The sequence below is a fragment of the Scleropages formosus genome, chromosome 9 (genome assembly GCF_900964775.1).
Source record: "Scleropages formosus chromosome 9, fSclFor1.1, whole genome shotgun sequence".
Taxonomy (NCBI): Eukaryota; Metazoa; Chordata; class Actinopteri; order Osteoglossiformes; family Osteoglossidae; genus Scleropages; species Scleropages formosus.
In genome coordinates, this window is record NC_041814.1 from 307,596 (window position 1) to 332,225 (window position 24,630).

A 24,630-nucleotide genomic window follows, 5' to 3' on the forward strand; every position below is an offset into this window, starting at 1 on the left:
AGCTGTATTGTACATTATTCATGTGCAACACATTACACATGCACATTGTTACAGAAGGGCAGGCTGCCAGTACATCATTTTCCTTTCAGTTGAAATTACTGATGATTTTTTCATGTGCTTTTCCCCTTCTTTTCCCATTAAAAAAAGTTTTCTTATATGGGAAATTGGTAGGGCGTGGCACAATATCCAGATACGGAGGACATTTAGGATTTATACCCCATCACCACTGCCACACTCAGCTTACCACCGTGCTGCTGACAGTCAGACTTTTTATTTAATTTGGAAACAGCTGTTCAGATCGATAATGGAACACTGTACATACTCTCGAAACGTGACCCGACTACATTCAGGATGTTTCCATCAGATCTACAGCTCTAGGAAGGACCGTGTTGATCATGGTGTTTGAACACAGTCTCAAGTTGTGTAAGGGCAGCTGTCAGTCAAGTCAATTACAAGCTAATCTCTTTTAAAGCAGTTAATTGGGTGCTAAGAGGAACTTACGTCTGCCCAAATTTAATGATTTAACAGATTGTCTTTCGCATCCACTGCCACCATCACCTTGTTCCGGCCAAGCCATATAGTCAGCGAGACAAGGCCAAGAAATCTGAGCAGAGATTAACCTGCCCTTTACACGAAACATGTTAGATTAAAGGTGCAAGGACAGAGCAGTTTAACACCATTCTCACCGCACCTTGTTTATGCGTCGCACTGAAGCGCTGCTCATTATTTAGTGAGCACAGTAGAAGGAGCCTACCATATTACATTGAGCAAGTATTATTGTCTACTTTCAATTTGATTTGCATACCTAGTATCAATAAAACAATCTCCCTGCTACTAAAAACTTACCATTCTAAGTCATTGTATGCACTTTGAGCTGCAAGCAGGTTGCATGAACTTAATTATAAGACCTCAGACAATTAAAATGTTCCACCGGAGACACTACAAACACTGTGGGACAATCTGACCATTTTATGACCGGCTCTTCTGTTTGCTATTACAATTGTTGTCATAGGGTCCCAGTGTCATTCAGGAATTCCATCAGGTATGTGGTAATATTTTGCCTGAATTTTTATAAATGTAGTTCATTCGTCAGATGGGTGCGGCGTTAAACTGCTGCAAAGCAACAGTCACAATGAATACAAAGAAATTATACAAAAAATTAACAAAGACTGTAATTAACTAAGGTAACTAAAGCATTCAACTTATTTCTCACGTAGCTGACACATACATCAAAAAGTGAGTCAAAACAGTCTTTAAACATCCAAGTGTAAAAATGCAGATTGGACACTAGATGTATCTGTGCTTCTTCAAGAAGAAATTTTATCTTGGCTTTTCTATAAAGCTAGGTAGTGTTAGCAAGTTAATAATGAGCTGAAAATCCAGCGTTTTTGAGAAAAAAAAAAAAAAAAAACAAGCTATACATTAACAGCCACAGAGATGCATTTGCAATGTATGCATATTAATAAGTTACAAATCCAGCTAACATAAAAAAAACGGTAAGTTTACATTTTGCAATTAACGTGTGACCATCAGAGTTTACAGCTTCATTAATATTCACAACACTGAGTGACTGTCTAACTCTGAAAAAACATCTACTAAGACATTTCTGCAAAAATCACAGGTTTATTGTGATGAGAACTCAATGTATAATTGCATAGAGTTTCATTTTCTTTGCATAACTTTTTATCTACGAAAAACAATCTCATTAAAAAAACCTGTGTTTCACAATGTTCTATGATTACTGTAGCTTTAGTAAAAGAGAGCACACGACTCTGGGCTCCAAGGGCTACAGGCTGTGCTGGTGTTTGCTCAATTTCAGCTCATAATTGCTGTCCTACAGTAGACACCTGGACCATGCAAACCTCAACTTCAACATTTGAAATGTGTTCTCTTTAAACTGTAGGACATCGGCCCTTGGAGCCCAGGCCTGGGCGCCCCACAGTAAAAAGACTTACTGAAAAATTCAGTATGAAGCTGATCAGGCTACAACTGTGAAAGACTCCAGAGGACATAGGAAGATCTTAAATATACTATTTGCCTATTTTATTGTACAATCAATTGAAATCTAAAAGTGTGTAGGGAAGAAGAGAATCCTCATTAAGATCCTGTCACGAGATTCTCTCTTCAGGCAAAAGGACACTGGGAGTTGAATTAAAAGCCTAATGAATATAAGGGGCACATGAATTACTATTTGCTTGTTATTTGACTGTACGTACAGTAAATAGAATATAAAATGGTCACCCACTGATAAGCAATCTTGTCAAACATTTGGTCCAGTCAACTAAAAACCCTCAAGAGTCTGAGATTCTCTTTTAATTAGTACTACTTGTACATTTTTGTTTATTCTTTTTATGTATTTTTCTTTTCCAGTCATATCCAAGTTAGTTGCAGAACGATTAATATCCAGCAGCCCTTAAGAGAAAAGTCCACTTTTCTCGTGTAGTGAAGCGCAGATTCATCCTTTACACGTAGAGGCCGTTGATCTCGGCAGCGTGCCACACACATCCGGCATGTATTCCAAGGACTTGGACAGAATGGGATGACACGGAAACTCCAAACCTACTCCCTCCAGCATCAACCAGTGAGAAGCTGCAAAAGGTGAGGCCAACAGACAAAAACAAGATGATACTGATGAAGAAGAGTCATTGTGTGTTCTAATGACGGTGTGTTTTTTTCCTTCCTACTGTATAGTCACATTTGAATGACGAAGGGATCGGTGTTTTCAGTATGACTTGAGGCCAGCGCAGTCTATCACATGGGCTGCCAAGTTTTGTCCATGGACTGGATGTGCTCCTTAGCCTTCATCCTCAATGAGGCAATGCTGGAACTGCGCTGGTCCACATCCTCCAGCGGGTACTTGTCAGTAAAGGTTGCTGGGCACTGATAAGGGGGCGGCGCCATTGGCTGCATGCTTTGTGTCATCGCCGGGGGGCTGTTCAGGAAGCCATGGCTGGGGTACGTTGGCTGCAGGCCCTGTGTTGGGCCCATGAACCCCGGGATGCTATGTACCGGTGTAGCGCTCGACAAGGGTGAAGGCAGCCAGGGGTCCAGGGGCAACGAGTTGCTCATAGGTCCCACGTTGGCATGCATTGGCGGACGGTTAAAGGAGAGCATGGGTGAGTCATGCAACTTCATGGCACTGGCATCCATCTTCTCTTGGCGCCTCCATTTGGCTCGCCGGTTTTGGAACCACACCTCAAGGGGAAATGCGATTAATGTAAAACAAGTCTGTAACAAGGGATTTCCATGGGTGAACATATAAAATATATGTTGTGATTGAAACTGTCACCCAGAAAAAAAAAATACGTGAGATCAGCATATCACACAACTTTGTAACGGCTTGGGTCTCCATTTTCACGTTAACATCTTTGTTTTTTCTGAATGACATCTAGTAGTAACATGGCTGTCCTTGGAATTTACAGCATATGTGACACTGAGTAAGGGAATACAAAGACTCGTTTTAACAATGTGCTACACAGAACTCCGCTACAAGAAACCCCATATCAACTAGGATCAACACCTCCGACGTTTCCGATTGTAGCGCACAAGGTTACGGAACCAGAGATTTAGATTTTTTTAGTCAAGAACTCTTTCATCCGTTACAAAATTTTAAAAGTACTTTTGGGACTGGACCTCAGAGTGAGCAAAGATGACAGAGCATTACTCCTACCTGCACACGGACCTCTGGGAGGTTGACTTTCATGGCCAACTCCTCACGACTGTACACATCAGGGTAGTGGGACTTCTCAAAGGCGCGCTCCAGCTCATGCAGCTGGTAGGTGGTAAAGGTGGTGCGGTTCCTCCGATGCTTCTTCTTGGGCTGCTCCTCTCCGAGCGGATCGGGTGACTTGCCGTCGCTTTCTACGCCCTTCTGCAGCTCGTTCAGCTCCCCCTCACACTTGTTGGCAAACAGTCCTGGGGCTGTAGGAGAAACGACACAAAGAAAAGATATGCGAGTTTGTTTAAATAGAAGGCATTACGTGACGAGAGAAAACAAAAAGGCCATTTAATACACTGATTAATGTTTTTCCTTTAGTTTGCAAGTTATAAGGAAAGGTATACTGTCTATGGACAGAAAGCGAATTCTAGGGTGTGGTCTAAAAACATTTGTCTTCCGTCAGTTCGGTCAGCCTTGTTCAAAATAACGTGGAACATACTACACCAACTAAATTTTGCATATTGATGCTCCATATTTAACTTCCTTTAAACTCCACCCAGAACACAAAAAATAAACAAATAGTCTTCAAATATCATAAATAACTGCAATCAGACATGCTGGACCGCAATCTCTGAAGCATAATTTCAAGTTATTCTTGACTCTAATTAATTACTATTAATCAGACATTCTTGACTCTCATTATTACCATTTAAAGTCAAATAGCAGCAGAAAAAAAGTTGAGTAAAAGAATGAGTTCTTTCCATTTTTTATAAAGCAAATCATGTGACTAGACATTTCTACCACACAAAAGAGTAATAATCACTTCAGAGTTTGCTGTACAAAACTGTGCCCTACTGTATATTCTGCAGAAGGAATGTTGCCCATGAGCACGGTCCTCCCAGGGAGCATACCGCCCTGTGCGTTTTCCGCCAACTCTGACTATCAGATTATCTCCTTAGCGAGAATTCAAAATGGTACTAAACAGTCAAGCGCAAGAATCAATGTCTCTACTTCAGCTACTTTCTGTACACGCAGACATTATGCTTGTTAAGTTCAGCCCACAAGCTCAGTTGAAGTTAGTAACTAGTCCTTCAGGGAACAGATGCAGTGGAATAACTAACGATGATATTTGTTTTTTTTCTTTCCGCTGTTTTTTTTTTTTAAAAAAAAAAAAAAAAAGAAAATTACGCTCCCATCACATTTATTCAAATAGCAAATGCTTTTCTCCAAAGCGATATAAAACTCTAAGTAAAGAAATATGCATTGCACTCGGAGAGACAAAGAAGCAGACGTGCGATTCGTAAACTACAGTCAATTAGTCCACCGTTTTTGTCAGCACAAATTCCGCAAATAGCTGAAAACAGAATAAAGAGGGAGATTTTCTAAACAGATGTGTGTGGTGAAAGTTTACGGAGCAGGCAGGAAATCGGGAGCGAAATGGGTCCGAAAGAGATGTTTCGAGACTCATTAAGCGTCGAGATGGATTCAGCAGTTCCGGGAGACGAAGGGAGATCATTCTGCCGTGATGGAGCCAGAAGAAACTTACCATTTATCATTATGTATCTCCTAACTGTCAACTTTCATCATGAAGGCCAACAATTAGCACGTCAAAAACGCACCATGTGTGTTTCTCCCGAACAGCTCGCTCATAACTGAGAAATTAAAACTTCAGGTGCCTCCGGCACCCTCGAGCCCCCGGCGAAAGCATGTTATCCGTGACTCGGACGGTCCTCGGAAAAGGCAGCGTAACAAGGCACTCGTCAGTCACCTAACACGTAGAGGCTTTTCAGTCCCGCCGATGGCCCTTTCATTTAAGGACAGTGGAAGCGCCCGCTGGAGGTTTAGAGGCCGTTCCGCACTCCAGCAGGGTGTGACACCAGCACAATGCAAAGGTCGGGTTCGGGTCACAAACAGCTTCACGGCCTGTCATTTCTGTTGTAACACTTCAGGGCTCCACAGACCATTAAAAGAACCTTCACATTCAAAGACTGTTTCTTTGTTTATTCTAACATCCTTGTGCAGTAGTACTTAGAGGGGGGTCAAACAAAAGGGGTCCAGACATGTAATGCAAAAGGAGCGGTCTACGTCGAAGATCACAGAATTCTTGAATTCTGCAAGTAAACAAACTGCCTCCGTCATTAAAGTTTTTTTTATTTGTCTTTAAAAATCAATTATCTTGGCTCGAACACGGATTAAACAAGGCAGGACTTTTGCTCTGACAATGACCGACAATGACTGTGAAAATGAGCCACTGTGCAATTTCATCTCTGTAATCTCCGTAAAGATTACATGAATTCCGTGAGGGGATGAGAGCGGAGATGAACACCCGTCGCAAAACTTGGTTTGGGAATCACCATCTTCAATCTGTGATTAATCTGACTTTTTCCAGATCATTCCTTTGTGCGGTATCAGTTTTAACCGTTTTCCCATCATCTCACAACAGGCCTCGTAAGCAAACACTTTTGTTAATCTCAGAAACTGAAATGCTATTTTTAAAAAAAAAAATCATGCATTCGTTTAATTAAGTAATTACAGGAATTTTACCCAGACCACTTTGTCTCTGGATAGTGCTTATTACCCATAACTTATTTTAACGACTTCTTTCTGGTTGGCACTGGACTGCACCTAATTTTCTTCTCCCACATACTGGGAACGACTTTCATCAAACACCCGAATGTATCAGGAGCACGAAGGCAAGAAGTACATTCAGCCCCATCAAATAATCACTGAAACACGGGTGGAGCATGAGAAAGTACGTTGATGGGAAGGTTTGGTGTTGAGGCAAACTTGGCCACCCGGGCGAGACTCACTGTGAAAAGCAGGCTGCTCTGTGCTCTCCCCCAACGCGGGGAGGTGTCCATAGGCGTGAGGGGGATCCTGCTTCCCAGGGTCTCCCAGGCCCTCGGTCCCCGCTTTGTGTGGCCCTGCCTGGTTCAGCATAGGGTCCTGGTCCTTGCTGAAGCCCAGGATGACATCGATGCTGTGGACACGGCTGCCCACCGATGCCGCCCCTCCCTTCACCATGTCGTGGAAGTTGGTCGGTGAGAGGCAGCTGTCGTCCACCATGCTCATGGAATCCAGAGACAAATGCATTCGAATGATTGGGCTTACTCTGTTCCAGTAGGGAAACTGTGTGCAACACGTTGCTGAGGGAGATCCCGAACACACGGCTGCGCGTGAACTGGAGAAACGCAGTGTCAGTTAAAGAGGATAGTGACAAAAAAAACAAAACTCCCTTGCAGGAGGAAAACAGAAAAGGAAATAAGTTGCAATCCTTTAAGTCTATCTTCCTTTGAAGAACTTCTGACACCTGCAAAAGAAGAAATGTGAAGTTTATTCACAATTTCTGTACATTGACTTCTTAAAAATCCATATCCCCTAATGTATTTAAGTTTGCTTCTTAGCGTAACCTGGAAACAATGCAAAATTTCTTACTGTGTACAGTAACTCCAAATATGTCTAATAATGACAATGTTATTCAGTGGCTTGGATCCCAGATGTGCGAGATGTTCCTTGGTAAGAGGCAACTCCGAAATTGTGCGTTTATTAGCAAACTACAGTTAGGCCACTTGACCTATTCACAGCCAATTTTTAATATTTTCACTCATATGTACGGAATATATTACACATAGCAGTCTAGTGAGCAAACAGTCTTTTTTGAGCACAAACTCAGTACAGCTACAGGTAGGCAAGATGACATGTAGAGTTTGCTCATTCATCATTGCACGATACTTCACAACTTTTGTGTTTATTAACTTATTTCTTTGATTTAAAGAATCTCTTAACTGCTGTTAACTCTGCGGAAAACCGAAAAGGCAATATATCTCAAAGACGTGATGAAAAAAGAAGTGAAAACGTCAGTATTATAAACTCCTATGAGTTCAGGCTCCAGTTAACTAGTGGTCCGTTTTCGAGATGTGCGACTGACTGACTTTTTTATTACATGGCATGATTATGTTATATACCTAGAGTTCGTTACACTACAGGTCTACCACGATAATTATAGCTTTCTAAATGTTTTTCTTCGCTGTGAGTGAACTAAGATGTTGAGTCCGTTGCCCGTTATTCATACAAACATCACCAAGTATTTATTAGTCAGTGTGAAAAACTTAACACAAATTCGGCATAATGTAATGAATTTTAATTAATTCAAATTCAATCGCACGTGGTTTTCAGCAAATCCCCGTTTTGCTGTGAGGCGTGAGCCGGCATTACCCAGCAGGCCAGTCCTTCTCGCCGCAGACGAGCGCACTTAGTTCGCAGGCAGCGCAGAGCAGCGCAGAGCAGCGCAGCTCAGCGCGTCTCAGTCTGAGCGCCGCAGTCCCGCAGCGGAGGGACGGGACGGGACGGGACGGGTCGCGCCGCGTCGCCTCGCGTCGCCGCAAAGCCGCTTAGGTCCCGCGCGGGGCCGCGCGCCTCCTCATTGCCGCGCGCACGGCCTCTCCGAGCTCCCGCGAGCGATCCGGCAAAGTAACGCAACAGCCATGAAACTAGTGTGACGGGCGCGAAGAATATTATATTCTTGACTTTTACTTGTTCCTCTAATTATTTCATTACTTTTTTTCCCGTCCCTCCGTGCTGCGGCGGCGGACCGCTGACTGAGGAGCGTCCCGGGCGCGCCGGGATTAGAGGCGCATTAGAGCCGTGCAGTAATTGGAGTCCTTCCCCTTTAAGGATGACTGACAGCTGCTCGGCGCTCGGTAATTGCGGCTCGCGGCGCGGCGCTCAGTCGGCCCGCAGGAGGAGGCCGCGGCTAATGAAGGCTGCGCAGGACTTCCTTTGAAAATGCTATTGTTTTAAAGACAAAGCACTTGTACCCGAAGTTTTCCTTAATCCCCTCATTATTCCAGTGAAAGAGTATATTCAAAAAGACCAAAAACTTCGCGCAGAAACAACTTTTTTTATGATCCGCCGGGACATGATGCAGAAAATAAAGGGCAGCGGGCGGCAGGATTCCTGTCTTGTGTGGTGTGTGTTGTGTGTGTGTCACGCAACTCGTCAAGTGTGTTGCGTTAGTGTTCAACAGTTGTGTCTCTTCATTGATTGTCTGCGGGAGCTGCAGCAACAGACGCGTCTGCGGATCTCCTTGACTGATGCGCTCGCCTGAAGGGAGGTGGGGCTCTCACTTAAAACCTGCACATATTCACTAGAAGAAGAAGTTTGATCGTAAGATACCTATTAGCAGATAACATGTGTACCTGTAAGAACTGTGCTCTGCAACAGGTTGATTTATTTAGATGAGCGCAATTCGAGCTGAATTAATTGAAACTCTAAAACCCCCCAAAGAAGGGAATTCCCAGCACTGGGCTGTGCAGAGAGAATAAACGTTCAACAAGCATTCATTCAATTCATACATAAATATATCTAAATTTTCAGAGTCCAGTAACACTTGGTTATTGTCGATTTGGAAGAAGTAAAACGACCTTTCGTACTTCATTTACACATTAACCCGTCATAAAATGCATTTTCAAAAAAAAAAGAACAAAACACATCATCATGTTCATTTTCACAGAGAGCTCAGAAATAAAGGCTTACGGAGAATGTTCTTTATTCCACTGTTATTCAGTCAAAACAAAAGTAAAAAAACAAACACATCAGAGCGAGCGACTGAGATTTATCCTTAAGACAATAAAGATAAGTTTCAGAAGAATAGTAGTAGAAACACAAAACAGAACGGACCAGCTGTACTGTCCAGTTACTAAAGTATTTTAAGAAATATTCGAAACTTTCAAAATATTTCAAATTATACCTTTTAATTTAAATTTAGCCATGTATCGTCCTGTGTTCGGACAATGTCATTTCAGTAAATTCAACATGATTAACAAAACCATATATCTAAAGATCTAAAACACAACAATTAGTGACATAATCAATTCAAGAAGAATGATCTCAGGCCTGTTTAACAGCTCATTAAGGATTTAACCGTGATTTTGTAAATTGGCTTTAACTAAGAGATGCTGAAAGTGTGCCATACATACTGTTAATGGCACACACAGATTGAAATGCGCAAGGGTGGTGGGGCTTAGAGACACACTGCTTTTTATGATCTTCTTTAACTTCCGTTAAAGGGAAACGACAGTTCCTTTCATTACCCGAAATGTACTTTATTTGTTAAAATGGAAGCATATACTTCTTTAATAGGCTAAAGATCTGCAGAGTCTCTATGTCCAGCCTCTGCTCCTGGTGCCGCCGCTGGAGCTGTGGCTTTAAGATGTTCTCTGGACCAGCGGGGCACTCTGAAGTCCCGCTTGAACCGAAAGAGGTAAGTGTCACAGAGATCAACCCTGCCTTTAATGAGGCTAAGTACTTCTCCGGAGATTTCCTCTGACCTCAGAGAAATCTAAAGATAAGTTTAAGAAGCTCTAGAGATCGCTTTTGGGAAGTTTGACATGGTGAGGCTGGTAGTATCGCCATGCTAAAATGAACGTTTGCACCAGGAAAGGTTGGGCAAAGACAACAACTGATCTACAGCAGTTCATTAATTACAAAAAAAAAGCGTAAATAAAATATTCCATAGCTTCTAAAGAATTTTCTTTTTATTTAGCTCCACTATAGAAGCAACTTCCCGTAAGTGATGAAAAAGTGACAGCATATATTATGTAACTCGTAAGAGAAAGGTGATTCTTCATTACTAAGATTAACTTGTTCCAATGTTGTTACAGCAAGATCATTTGCCCGCAGGAGAGAACAACTGATCCATGGGAATGCTTAGAGAGGATGCACCGCAGAATGTAGTTCTGGGTGGTGTATAACAAAAATAATTTATTAGTTTAAATTTAAAGAAGCACTTGTTTTCTGAATGTGAATCATTTAAACTGTTGATGATAGTTAAGTGTGACCCAGTGCATTTCGCTCTAAGGAAGCCAATGAGTAGATATAGTTGCCAGGCAGTAAGAGATCTTTCTTTAAACCCTATCAGCATCAGTTCCAGTGAGGTCTACTGAATCTGGATGGTTATCCTGAACATCGGGTAAACTGACAGCTGTTACAGATCTGCATGACGTTTAATAATCGGGACATTTCATGTGAACTTTCCGAAAGACACAACCAAATCCCTGATCAAAGGAATGTCCGGGAAGAGCACGGGAATTCAGTTTGGCATGAATGAAGTTTAGTGCCCTTGTCATTCTGCACATGGTCTTTCGTAGCTTGAAAAACATACTCTTTATATTTAGCATAGCAGAGTTTTACGAACACCAAAAGACCAAATAAATGTTTCTGCAGCTATAAATTATTGTCATTAGAGCTAGTTAATTATCATTACTGGTGTTTTTGCTGTTTTCCTGGCAACCTTTTATGAGTATTTATCGTCCAACATTATACTGCTTGGTACTTACGTAAATGCTTAGATTGTGCATGGAAACCTTTTTTTTTTTTTTTTTTTTTTGCTGGGTTCTTCATTGTGGTTGGAGGGAAAGCCTGAAACATGAAAACCCTGTTGGAATCTCCCAATGTGTTTTATGTTCCATAAAATTGCACATTGACTGCGTTAGAAGTGATGGCTTGGAAAAAATGCTGATTGAGAATAAAAATGTTACATGTGATCTGTACACTTTATTAAACACATGAACTGCGCACTCCTGTGAGGTAATGGTACAACCCAGTATTAACGTTACACAAGAGGTAGTCGTCTCGCCCGCCTTTGGGAGGGACATTTTTGCTGAGATTTGTGTTGGACGCAAAATGATATGCAGAGCAGCCTTATCAGACTCCGTGTCCAAATATCAGAAGGTTTAAAGGCTCTGACCATATTCTCTCAGTCCACAGAACTTTCCTTCTAGGAACCAACTAAGAGGCTAACGAGTCTTTGACAAGCTTACAGATGGTCGTAAACGCTTATGTGTCCCTGTGACAGAAACACAGCAGGAATTCAAAGTGATGGTCAAGGATGGTCCACCTGTAAACCTGGGATTTATTGTGGCCAGCTGGCGGTGGGCCCATCCAAAAAGATCTTCCCTCCGATTCACTGTCGTCCTAATGGGGTGCCAAACACGGCCGGCTTGCCAGGCATAGTGAGTTTGAGAGACAGAAGGATGCATTGACTTTGAAACTAGCATCACCCCTCATCCTTCTGTGCCAAAATGAAGCGAACCTGAATCTCTGATACCGGTGGCAACTGTTACACAGTAGCACAGGTCAGGGTTTGGAAACTTAACACAAAATGCATAAAATGTCTAAAATATCCTTTATGAAATGCTTTCCATGAGTAGCACAGGTGCCTCAGGTCCTGGACTGCCTTATATTTACATTTATTTATTTAGCAGACGCTTTTCTCCAACGCGACTTCCAAAGGCCTCTATGTAGTGTTACGAGCCCACACACCTTTTTCACAACGGTGACTTACACTGCTAGATACACTACTTACACTGGTGCACTCATCCATAAATCAGTGGAACACACTCTCTCTGTGTCACTCACACACTATGGGGGAACCTGAACAGCATGTCTTTGGACTGTGGGAGGAAACCAGAGCACCTGGATGAAACACGCAAACTCCACACAGACTGAGCGGGGATCGAGCCCACATCCTCTTGCACCACCCAGGAGCTGTGAGACAGCATCGTTACTCGCTGTGCTACCATGCTGCCTTCTTGGGGCTTACATGTACTCCTTCTATTCGCATGGGTTTGGGTACTCTGGTTTCTTCCCACAGTCCAGAGACATATGTCTCAGGTTGACTGGTGATTCAAATTGCCCGTAGTGCATGTGTTCGCCCTGAGTGCCTGGTGTCATCCCAGGTGTACTGTCTTTTGCGACCTGAACCTCCGCAGTATTGGCAGTTTCTGTAAACCGATAAATGGATATTTTGATAAATGCTTCTCCACAGCAAGTAGCCTCTCATTAGGAAAGTCACTAGAAAGCCAGCATCCAGACTGGTGAGAAATGGGCCAAACTGTTTGGTTAATTGCCTTAGTGAGGTGACACGTCTGGCCAGGCCTCCAGGCCGCTCTTCAGGAAACTGACCGCACGTCACAGTCCCCAGAATTCCGGGAGCCACGTTTGCATTCTTCATATCTTCACGTGGAGCAGGTCAGGGGACCCTGCAGTGGGTGAAGATCTCATTTGAGACAACAGGATGAAATGTAAAACACTGGCTAGCTTAGTAAGCTCCTTACCTCAAACATAGTGCTGCTGTCAGGGTACGGTGTTACCTGTCTTCACCGCAAGTGATGGTCGGGAATTATAGAAATGTTTTTCCAGCTCTTAGGAACGTAACATGCATATAGTATAGTTGCCTTGAAACAACTGGCTCCGGATGATTGGAAGAGCCATTCAGACACTTTGCTCAGATTTTCTGCAGCATTATGAACATCTTGCGATCGATGGGTTGTACCGCTTCACTTTTTTCCCGCTTTCCGAAAAATAACCTTTATTACCGTAGCGTTTTTATTTTCTTCGTCAGCGATCTATGCCGTCACAGAGATCTGTGATGGGAGCGGCAAACCCGTGGGTTACGGGAGCCACCGGGTGTGGAGAAAAAGGGAGAGCGCGATATTCTTTAGTCTTTGACTTAACTAGCCTCTTGTTAGCACCTGTGTAATTGCCTTTTGAGTCCCATCGTTGACGGCAAATTGATTTCTATTCAGCAAGCAAACAAGCATGTAAGGAGGTTATACAGTATTGTGCTTACTGTACTTCCTCGCTTGTTTCCTCATTATCCTAATTGAGAACAAATTGGTTAAGAAGGTACAGCACAGCTATCAAGCTGCTTAGTTTTATCAGATGACAAAGTAAGCCCCTCTGATCCTATTAGGGATAAAGCAGCTAACGCTTAAAGGCGCTGTGTCAGCTTACTGGGGGGGGATGGGCGGGAAGAGTGGGAGGGGGGCCACACGTGATGCTTCGCTCCCACTCTTCCTACTTTAGCACTTTCATGGTTCCTCTGTCCCTCCGCTTTCCCTGGAGATCAGGCGTCCTGCGTTCTCCCTGAGCACCCTCTCTCGACACCAGCCCGCAACTCCCCGAAAAAGAGCAGCACGGCCCTGCTAGGAAGAAGTGAGCCAAGATCGGGCTTCCTCTTTTACTCGTCTTTATTGCTGGGAAGTTGCTTAAAAAAAAAAAAACAAAAAAGTTTCCGATAATACGGTTTGTAAAATACAAAACTTTCTGTAGTAATTTATATTCACCAATTTATTTTTTTTTTCTCTGTAGGTTTGTACCTGCTGGTGTTCCATAGTTCCATATAATGCAGTGTTCACGCATTATTCAACGGCTTCTTTTTTCATCATTAACATATTGTTAACATGTTTTCGGGTAACAAACCGATTGATTTCCCATGATAAAGAATATAGACTTGCTCTCATGTTTGTCGTACCCAGAATGTCCAAGGCAGGCCAAACATTGGTTTTACGCTCCTCTCCTCTTAATCTTTAAGCATCAAAGACCCTTCGGTGGCGCTCAGGTCAATTGTCCTAACATATTAGGTAATTATTCAGGCACTACATCCAAGGTGGGGATTTGCACGGTGTATAGCACTTAAAAAAAAAAAAAAAAAAACAAAGTTTTTCCTTTTTCTAGGAGTCTGTATCTCAGTTTGCAGTTTCAGCAGTGCTTACTCTCTTTATAATGATTTATAATAAAATAAAAAGCACATAACATTTATATGCTTGCATTTAAAGAATAACTTGTGACATTATGGTTAATCCAATGCAGGTTAATAGGGATGGCATTTTCCCAGTATTTACTGTGCTTGTGTTTCGAGGGTTTGCTGTACTTGTCTTGCACTGTTGCCCGGGAACATTGCACACAAGACATGCTGATGTGCCTGGAGTCAACACACAGCATACGATAGGAAGTTTCCAGAGGATCATTGCTGCCTGTTCTCTAAAATGTCTTATTTGTGGTAGGAATTTTTGCAGTGCTGTGCGGCAACTATTTCGAAGGCGAACAGTCTTCTTACACCATCTAGCTCTGCGGACTCTCCAGCACCGTTCCGATTTCCTTCCTCCCTTTCACGGTATCTGGAAAATGATCTTACCTTATCACTTAATCCGATACTGTCAATGTCATTAAGAAAGATGAATCCCTAGGAAACAGTGACGTCTGCTTTCGTATAATCCACCGATTAGTCGGCACACCTGTCAATCACCCTCCCTGCTTTTCTTCCTCCGCCTACACTTTTCCCCATCCGGCATTTCCCCACCTCGCTGACATATCCTCTATTGACCTTTTTTCAGAATTTACCTCTTTCGGACTCCTCCCGCATGTGACTACACGCAGCCTAATCCGCAGCACTACCTCGCCTTGCCAAGCGTAAAGGAAAGCAGCGTTGCACGCAGCACATAGGAAATAAAAGAGCTCGGCTCAGCTCGGCGGCCACGTGACACCTGTTTCTTTCCACTTTTCTTTTTTTTAATCAAAACTGTCTCAGCCACTGGTGTTTAAAAATTGCCATGAAAAAAATTCTCAATGTTTGTGTAATAACAGTAAACGGAACATGCAGCTCTTATTTAGAAATAAAATCTTGTGCGGGAATATAATTATTATGTACTATTGCACTTCAAAAATATACATATGTGTGCCATTTTTAATACAGTCACTCATGGTCACTAACATTTCATGTAATGAATAATAATTATTCCGTTTCATTATTCTTATTATCGTATTAGCCTATAAATTATAGTGCAAATACCTATTTACACCATAGAAGTATATATCTATATATACTGTATGAATTGTCTGCACAAAACACACATTGACACCAAGTACGTGCCTGTCTTGACCCCCTGGGAGAAATACTACAGGGACCATGTGGGGTGCCACTCTGGCCTACCTAACTGGAGCAGCACAATTGGTCATAATAAATCAAATATCCAGGGGGCGCAGTGGTGCAGCGGGTGTGGCTGGGTCCTGCCCTCTGGCGGCTCCGGGGTTCGAGTCCCACTTGGGGTGCCTTGCGACAGCCTGGCGTCCCATCCTGGGTGTGTCTCCTTCCCCTCCTGCCTTGCGCCCTCTTTTGCCGGGTCAGGCTCCAGTTCGTTTCAGACGCTGTGCGTGTGAATCAATCATCTGATGACCAGCCCTAGAAGAGATGCGAATAACAGAGACAAGGTTGTAAATTCTTAATCAGCATTTCCATTGCTTTGCCAGAGAGAAACCTTGCTCTTGTTTCATGTGTTGTGTACTTACCTCTTGTTCCGTGTCCTATTCGCTATGTGCTCCAAACCAAGTCCCTGCTCCTCTTCATTTTGAGACAAGAAGAGATAAGAGGAGCTTTATTGTCATTTCAACCATATGCAGCTGATACAGCAATTTCTCTGTGTGTCTGTGACAGTGTGTGTTAGAAAATTTCTGATTCAAGCCATTGTACAGAATAAAAAGCGCAGTGTAAAAAAAGCGGGGTATGCGTTTCCATGAGCTGCTTTAACAGTTCTTTGTAGTACATGTCCCAATTCATACTAAATGAATAAATGTAAACGTAAAACACTCAAATGTCGATAAAACACACCACCAAGGAATCCTGTGGAATACTAAGCATTTATACATGACAGGTGGGTGGCACAGCGAGTGGCGTTGCTGTCTCACAGCGCCTGGGTGGTGCAAGAGGGCATGGGTTCGATCCCTCCTCAGTCTGTGTGGGTTTCCTCCAGGTGCTCTGGTTTCCTCCCACAGTTCAAAGACCTGCTGTTCAGGTTCCCCCACAGTGTGTGAGTGACAGAGAGAGAGAGGGAGAGAGAGTGTGTGTTCCACTGATGTCTGGATGAGTGACCCAGTGTAAGTAGTGTATCTGGCAGTGTAAGTCACCGCGGTGAATAAGGTGTGTGGGCTGGTAACACTATATAGAGTTCATTGGAAGTCGCTTTGGAGAAAAGCATCTGCTAGATATGTAAATTTAAGGCACTCATTACTTTATTATTTAACACTTAATGAACTCATTAGTGGGTATGATTGTGTACCGGATCCAACAATACTGTACAGTATTGAATGGGAATTACATTTCCTTCTACACTGCAATGAACATGCAGGCCATAAAAATGAAATAATATACTAATGATACACAGTGAATGCAAATAACATTTGGCAAAATAAAATACATATAGGAAAATTTTTAAAGGATGGTTACTTCCTGATTGAGTGGCCTGAGTGAATTAGGTGATGAGAAGAGGGAGAAAGGGGCTGTATGCACTGCAGATGGGGACATGCGCATGGTGAATATTACCTCTTTTACACGTTCCCTCAATGTGTTTTGTCAAGTCCAAATTTTCTTCTAATGCATGTGCTTTGCTAGGCCTTTTAAGCTCGCCTGCTTTCTTTAAAGGCTTTTCCACTTTCTTAGAACACATTTTCACTTAACAGTGTGGGGTAAGACGATAACGAGCGGGTTTTCAATTCCAATAGTGAATTTTGGAAGCAAATTTTTGCAAGGTGTCATAGTGTAAAAATTGTAGAAATTGTAAAAAATCTCTGGATAGTGAAAATTCAGATTGCGAAGGACATCTGTATTTTTATTCACTATAGCTACATCCAAGATCTTTAGAAAACCTAACACAAAAACAAATAAAGGAGCATCTCCTTCATTAAGATTTAACTGATTGTTTAGGTGATGAATTTGAAAATTGTTGGAAGCCGACAAGTTTCAGACGTTAGTGGGATTAAGTGGTCAACAGTATTGAACGGGAGGCTGTGGAGATGATCCTTTTTTACTTTCAGTAATTTCAAAAAGGTTTTAAATTTATTGCTATTTGAAGTTAATAAAATAATCAAATACTAAAAGTGTTACCTGACATGTGAGCAGTGTCACACCACTTGCAGCCTCCCTTGTGCCCTGGGCTTCCAGGATACAGCGGACCACTGTAACCCTGCATTAGACAGAAAGATACTCATAACAACCCACGTCTGCAACCGCTTGTCCCAAGCGGGGCCACGATGAGCCAGAGCCTAACCCGGCAACACAGGATGCATGTCCAGAGGGGGAGGGGACACACCCAGGGCGGGACACCAGTCCATTGCAAGGCACCCAAGCAGGACTCAAACGCCAGATCTGCAACACAACAGGCACTGCCCAAACCTGCCACCCCACTGCACTACCCTAGATACTCATAACAGATGGATGAAAATGTTACCAAGTACTTTTTTTTTTATCTTTGTCTGAAGCTTTTACAGAAGCAATCCTGTTAACGTGTGAGCGGACATCTGGATTATTGTTTTATTTTTTTTGACTGTGATTAAGTTGTAACTAAAATAACTTGGGAGTTAAAAACAAATCGAGATACAAACAGTCCCAACTGTGTTTGTAAGTGGAGAACCCAGAATTCTTTACTCATCCACTGACTGAGTCTCCCTGAACCAGGAGAGGGAGACATTCCTCATAGTAGCCACATGCTATATTCAATTCAACACACACGCACACAAGATGGGCAATTCAATTCAATTCTTTTTATAGAGTACTCTTCTGACAGAGGAAAGGAACAAAAGACTCCCAACTGAAAGTTGAGGGAGAAAAAACCTCTGCGGGTCCAAGTGCCACTGGCTGCCCAGCCCTCCTGGGCATCCTAGATTAAATAAGACTCCTAAATCAGATTACAGGTAACAAAGGCATTGTTGCTGTACGGTAGCTTCATTTCCCAGTTCATAAAGGTCCGTCTTGTCCATCACGGTGGTTGCTCATCATCTTTAGTCAGCACGGTGTGTTTCTGTAAGAGCCGGCCGGCCTCCTCAGCTCTTGTTGTAGGGAGACAATGCTGAAAAAGAACAAATTGTTAGTAACTTATAACTTAAAAAATTAGACAGTTTAGTTGGAGGGAGAGAAACAGAAACACAGCCAAGTGGAATTACATTTCTTAGTGATTTGCCCAAGTGAACATATAAGTCTTTAGTCTGGATTTAAAGAGTGAGACAGACGGGGCATTTTTGACAGTAACTGGTGGACTATTTCACAGTTCAGGTGCTCTATAGCTAAAGGCACGACCTCCTACTGAGGTCTTATTGAGCTTGGGTACTTTAAGGTAAGTCCAAAGACATGCTGTTCAGACAGAGAGTGTGTGTGTTCCACTGATGTATGGATGAGTGACCCATTGTAAGCAGTGTATCTAGCAGTGTAAATCACCGCGGTGAATAAGGTGTGTGGGCTCATAACACCACATAGAGATCATTGGAAGTCACTTTGGAGAAAAGCGTCTGCTAAATAAATAAATGTAATTTCAACTCTGTCTTCATGTTTATCACTTCCTTATGGCTTTGCCTTGTGGCTGCAGATTACAGGGGACCCAAGGGGAATTACTGAAGCATAAATCAAAAGATAAAACACAGATTAAATGAAAAGATATGCAGAAAAAAAATAAAAGGTCTCTCTGAATCTCACCCTATGCTTTCTTTTTAAAATAAAATATGTTGTTCGCAGCTCAACAATGCAAAGTTTTTTGGGCTGTAATTCAGGTGAAATTTATTAGTTTTTCTAGGTAACAGGGAAATCCCATATAACTCCTTATGGCAATGAATGTAGTCATACTTTACAGTTAAAAGAGAATGAAAAAACTGAAACCGGAACTTAGCTAGTCTGTAAATTGTCTGAGTCAGAAGAACCATAGCGGTGTGTGTGGAATTTACCAGGATGTAATATCACTGATATTTATAAGCTACCTTTTTTTAGGATGTAGTCAGCGATGGTTATAATGTACAGCCAAGGTAGAGAAATATGCTTCTGTACAATTTATTATTAAGACTAGTAACTCAAATAATCAATTTAGTTTCCATTAAAAAGGCCTTTGCTCTGTCTTTTAATTTCACTGTGACATTTTCACCCTACAGTTAAACCACCTTAACCGACTCATAGAATGAAGACACAGATTACCTTTAAAACAAAGTATCCCTCACCAATGTATTTAAATATTTATTTTTCCTGCTATTTCAGTACCCATTTCTATAACCACATGCGATACATTTGTCTCAAATTGCTGTGTGTACTCTGTTCTAACCCTGTGCAATCTCCCACCAGGATCGATAAAGCATCTCTCCATCTTCTGACTGATGAAAAAAAATACTGCAGTATTTGTGTCATCGAAACACTATTCGGCCACATTATGCTTTACTTCTGCTTTTCCTTATTGTTATAGTTGGGTAACAATGTCTTCACAACCTGTCCTCTCCCACCTCAAGCTGAAGCAAACTAGGAAGTGTTTTGAGGAAGTCACGCAAGATATTCGTTACCCGCACAATTTTCTGTTTCTGGTAAAGCTTCAGGTTTCAGCTTAATGGTGTATGAGTTCAAGTAACTACTAGAAGTGTTTCCCATATCTGTATTATCAATTACCTTCTCTTGCTGTTCTCTTCCATTGACTTGGCTGCTGTATGTTGTTTGACAGATAGATTTCTCCCTCCCCTTCCTACATGGCTCAATCAGTATCATAAGTCTTTGTCAAAAGGGCAGAGGTAACAGACAAAGGGATGGGGCAGATATTAGAGCTACATGTAAGATACAGAGGACAGAAACTAAGAAAAATAGAGAATACCCTTAAAAGCCACACTTGGAGCCTGAAAAAAATAGGACAAATTTAGAGCAAAATGATTTGACACTATAGTCTTTTCTGATTTAAGAAGGTCAACTCAAAAAGCAATGGCAAAAAGTCCATTAGGGAAGAAACTGTGATTGTTCATGTAGACTGCAATAAATAAGACAAGTACAACGTACAATGAGCAATGTTGTGAACTGATATGATCTGTAATTAGAAGCAAATTTTCTTGATAAAAAAAGCAGATCATCTACATATGGGCAACTTTCCTCATCGTAACTCATTGAAACTACCTTAGAGCTCAACTGTGTCTCAGCTTGAGTTTCCCTCTACCGCTTATACAGTAAATTGCTGGGTTGCGGCTGACTTGACGTCAGTCATGGCGGTCTACAAGATCGGCTGCATTCTCTGAGTCCATGGCAGAGCTCAACTTTTATGATCATCAACCTCTGAAACTATGGAAACTAGGGAAATTATATATTATGATATGATATTATGATTATGATATTATATAATAATGATATTATGATACCGTGATATTTGATGATATACATGAAGCGGTATATTCTTAAGATATGTTACTATGTCAAAATAGGCTAAAGACAGAATGCAAAGGAAAAGGCCAATTCAACATAAAGTGGGAAGTCCCTGCAAGAAACAGAAACGGATGGTATACGTATTTGCCCGGCAAGCTTTGCTGTCTGTCAAATAATTCTATATATAGAAGGAGAAGCAGGATGTCGGTGATATTGCCGTCTCTAGAGAGAAAGAATCAGCTTTTCATCAGCTGAAAAAGCTGTAAAATGTTCTCCATTGCCCCCAGGTCATCTCTCAGGGAGGGCGACTGGCTGTTGACGATGGCATTGAAACAAAACGCATCCATTCGCAATGCAGATTAAACCTTTTGGGAAACTATACTGAAGGGTGCTGCTGCTGCTCCACGCAATCTTTAATTGTATTCCTGCTAATGCCATCAAACCTCTGCAGCTTCTACAGAATACTGCTGCATGAGTTGTGTTTGATTTGCCAAAGCGTTCGAATGTATCTCCTATACTCATCTCTCTGCACTGGCTTCCTATAGCTGCCTGTATCAAATTCAAAACCCATCAATAGAACTGCTTCCAGCTATTTACAGGTCTTGATCGACCGGTACACCCCAGCCAGGCCCCTTCGCTCATCTACTTCTGCTCACTTGGTGGTCCCGAGCACGAAAGGCAAAGCTCGGAGGTTCTCGGTTCTGTGTCCGTCGTGGTGGAGTGACCTTCCCCTGTCGCTAAGAACTATGGAAACTCTGTCTATTTTCAAGAAGGGTCTGAAAACTCACCTTTTCCAGATCCATTTCACCCAAGATCTCTCCAGATCATTTACGGTGTAACTGTTCACGCATCGTAACTCCAGAAGCATCCCCAGATACAACCTTTATTCAGCCACTACCCTGGCATTGTACTTGCTCATTATTCTCCTAATATTTAAAAAAAAAAAAAAAAGAATTTGTGGGAGGGTATCAGGACTTGTCTATCTTGTGTTTCTATGCACCTACCTGAACGATGAACCTCGGTGCAACAAGTGGTAGGTAACAGACTAGGTTTGCTTGAGACTTTCATGTCTGCAGCTAAGTCTCCTTCTCTTAATGTAATGCATAAATTGTACTTTTGCTGAGATGTACGTCGCTTTGGACAAAAGCGTCTGCTAAATGAATAAATGTAAATGTAATTATTGCATACATATAGGATTCCTGGACTTAAACTCAATTTTCAACATGTTTACTAGAGATGAATGCGTCATCATTACATTGCCCACCTTGTGTATGAAAGTCCCAACCCAACAGATCCAGCTCAGCCAAAGCAAAAACAAAATTATTACACCAGTCTTTAAATTGCTTCTTGTTAACTACTGACTGTATTCGGTGCATCATTGTACTTTTTGTATTTATATTGGTGCTGACTGCAAGTTCCCTGAAATATCTTGTCGGGAGGATGATACCAAAAGGAAGATGCAGCAAACTGAGCTGTAGTAATTTCTGGAACGTGACCCAAGAGCAGTCACTACACAAACTTCTGACCAGTGAAATCTGTGGATCGAGCAGTCTTGTTTTACTTGATTTTCAAGTGGCAATTTGGTTGTCTGAACCAGTGATCAAATATCAAACTTTCTTTGTTGTGGTACAATAATATTTATACCAGTAAAGCATCAGAAATTTTCTACAGTGTAATTTGTGATTATCAGATATTATGAGAGAGAGAGAAGTGGTTTGGTTTACTCTTCACATTTTATGTGTTTGGTCTTTCTGGCAATTTGGTTGATGGGGGGTGCGGTAGCTCAGTGGATTTGGCCTGTGCCCGCTGTGTGGCAGGTTTGGGTTTTGAGCCCCGCTTGGGGTGCCTCGCGGCGGACTGACGTCCCATCCAGGGCGTATCCCTTCCCCCCTCGGCCTTAAGCCCAGTGTTGCCGGGTAGGATCCGGCTCACCGTGACCCTGCTTGGGACAAGTGGTTGCGGACATTGCATTGTATTGCAGTTTGGTTGGACAGCAGAATAAAACTGGAAGCCATATGTTTTGACAAGAACAGGGAAAAATCTTCTAGACTGCCAACGCTCTGGCATCTTTACTGTATATGAAGCAAACACACACAGTCTGAAACTGCTTGTCCCGAGCAGGGTCACAGAGAACCAGAGCCAAACCTGGCAGCACAGGGCAGGGGACACAGCCAGGAGGGGATGCCAGTCCGTCACAAGGCACCCCAAGCATGACTCGAACTCCAGACCCACCAGAGAGCAGGACCCGGCCAAACCCACTGTGCCACCACACCCCCTTAGAAAGGGACCAGAAATATTTTATTACACCTGACTTGGATGGCAGCAACGTATAGGGAGTTTGGTCGAACTCTACATCTGCTTACGGTTAGGAGGGAGGGGGAGGGGCAGGGGCAGGGGCACAGTCAGGGGGTTCCTCTGTAATCATACAATTCCCTCTTCAATAAGCCACAACATGTTCTTAAATCTTTTAATATGCTTGACATTTCCCAGTTGTTCTTTTTCAATCACTTTTTTAATATTTCAATTTATCCAATTAGAAGCTTTAGATACACAAGGCAAATCCCAGCGAGCCTCTGTTAAAGAGAGGGGAGCGGATAAGGGTTCAATCCGTGTTCCGTCTCATGGATAAAAGACAGAAACAGGCTTACAAGGCATTAAACTCACTGACATTTTAGACTTAGGACAGACTACGACAACAGTCCAAAAAAAGCAGCCCTGCAATAATCTGGATTGTGTCAATCAGTAATATATGAACCTGTTTTTTCAGTTCTTTAATTGCAAATTACACTATTCACAATTGTAAAGGCATCAGTTCTCTTTTTCCAGCTTTCAGCCAGTGACCAGCTGTTTAACCTTTTATTATCGTCCATTTGAAGCCCATATAGGAAATAAATTCAATGCATAAAAAGATGTTTTCTTTGGTACAGAACACATTCAAAGATCGTCATAGACATATTGTAATTCTCTTCTTGGAACTAGATGAATTAGATGTATTCTGCTTCTTTAATCATCATTTTGAATGTGTGGGGAGGCTGTCATCTTCAAAATACAACATGGAATAATTTTCTTAAAACGGAAAATTGATGTTCTCTTTTAATATATAAATTCCTAAACAATTTATTTATTAATAAATAATATTAAGAATTTATTGAATTTTTAAGATGAAAATTTTACGAAAGTTTGGAATTGTAAGATACTGTTTTTCATCATTTGCATTTGGCTACACTTCTGTAGCTGAAGTTTTAAAATAGTTTCTCTTTAAAAATTATAAGACTAGGATCGTTCATGACTCGTTTTCAGTTAATCTTGATTAAAACAGTAACTCAATAATCTTTTCAGGATTAATTCAGTTGAAACTCTTCATCAGCGAACTGTATTTGGCAGTTATTTTGCACCAACCATCAACATGTGAACAAAGGGGTCAGTGAGAAATGCACACATTCCTCACGTAGCACAAGCTCTGTCTGTTTCTTCAAAGCAGTGCTTTCAATTTACTATTTAAAAAGATGTTTTTAAACCATTTCCTTTGAAATATGTAACCAGGTGGACAGGATTCTTTACAGGTGAGTGGACATCTGGTAGTACAGCGGTTATTGAATTTTGAATTTATTTTTATAGAGCAATGAACAGTGAGCAATTGGGAGTGACTACAAGGGAGGAGTCTTTGGACCAGATTCTTGAGGAGGAGGAGGATGAAGGAGAGGAACCTGACCACGGCCAGGATGATCACTTGATCTACCTTGAGGAGGTTCCGACACGAATTCACAGCGAGCATTTCACCCGACGAGGCCTTCCTGAAGAAGGAAAGCCCCAAGATGCCGGACATCCGGAAGGCTGTTCTTGTGTTCAAGAGCAGGTTATAGCTGCTGCTTTCGGACCCAAAGGTCACAGGTTTGTTTCTCATCCCCAGCTACAGTACCCTTGATGAAGGCACTTACCCTAAATTGCTCCAGTAAGAACTACCCAGTTGTTTAAATGGCTAAATAAT

General features: G+C 42.0%; 1 protein-coding gene across 1 annotated transcript; it reads right to left on the bottom strand.

Moving 5' to 3' along the window:
- Nucleotides 1–2,553: 2,553 nt before the first annotated feature.
- rx1 (retinal homeobox gene 1) lies at nt 2,554–6,779 on the bottom strand. The gene is made up of 3 exons (XM_018728129.1): nt 6,469–6,779; nt 3,671–3,921; nt 2,554–3,195 (listed from the first exon to the last, which is right to left on the bottom strand). The coding sequence occupies exons 1-3, from the start codon at nt 6,749–6,751 to the stop codon at nt 2,752–2,754; spliced, it is 978 nt and encodes a 325-aa protein (XP_018583645.1). The 5' UTR covers nt 6,752–6,779; the 3' UTR covers nt 2,554–2,751.
- Between the last annotated feature and the right edge of the window lie 17,851 nt (nt 6,780–24,630).

Excerpts from the sequence above, each read along its gene's own strand:
- rx1 (XM_018728129.1), bottom strand. The coding sequence starts at position 6,751 with ATGCATTTGTCTCTGGATTCCATGAGCATGGTGGACGACAGCTGCCTC. Across the intron at positions 3,922-6,468 it reads AGAGCAGCCTGCTTTTCACA|CCCCAGGACTGTTTGCCAAC; the intron begins GTGAGTCTCGCC and ends TTTCTCCTACAG. Across the intron at positions 3,196-3,670 it reads TCCCAGAGGTCCGTGTGCAG|GTGTGGTTCCAAAACCGGCG; the intron begins GTAGGAGTAATG and ends TTTCCCCTTGAG.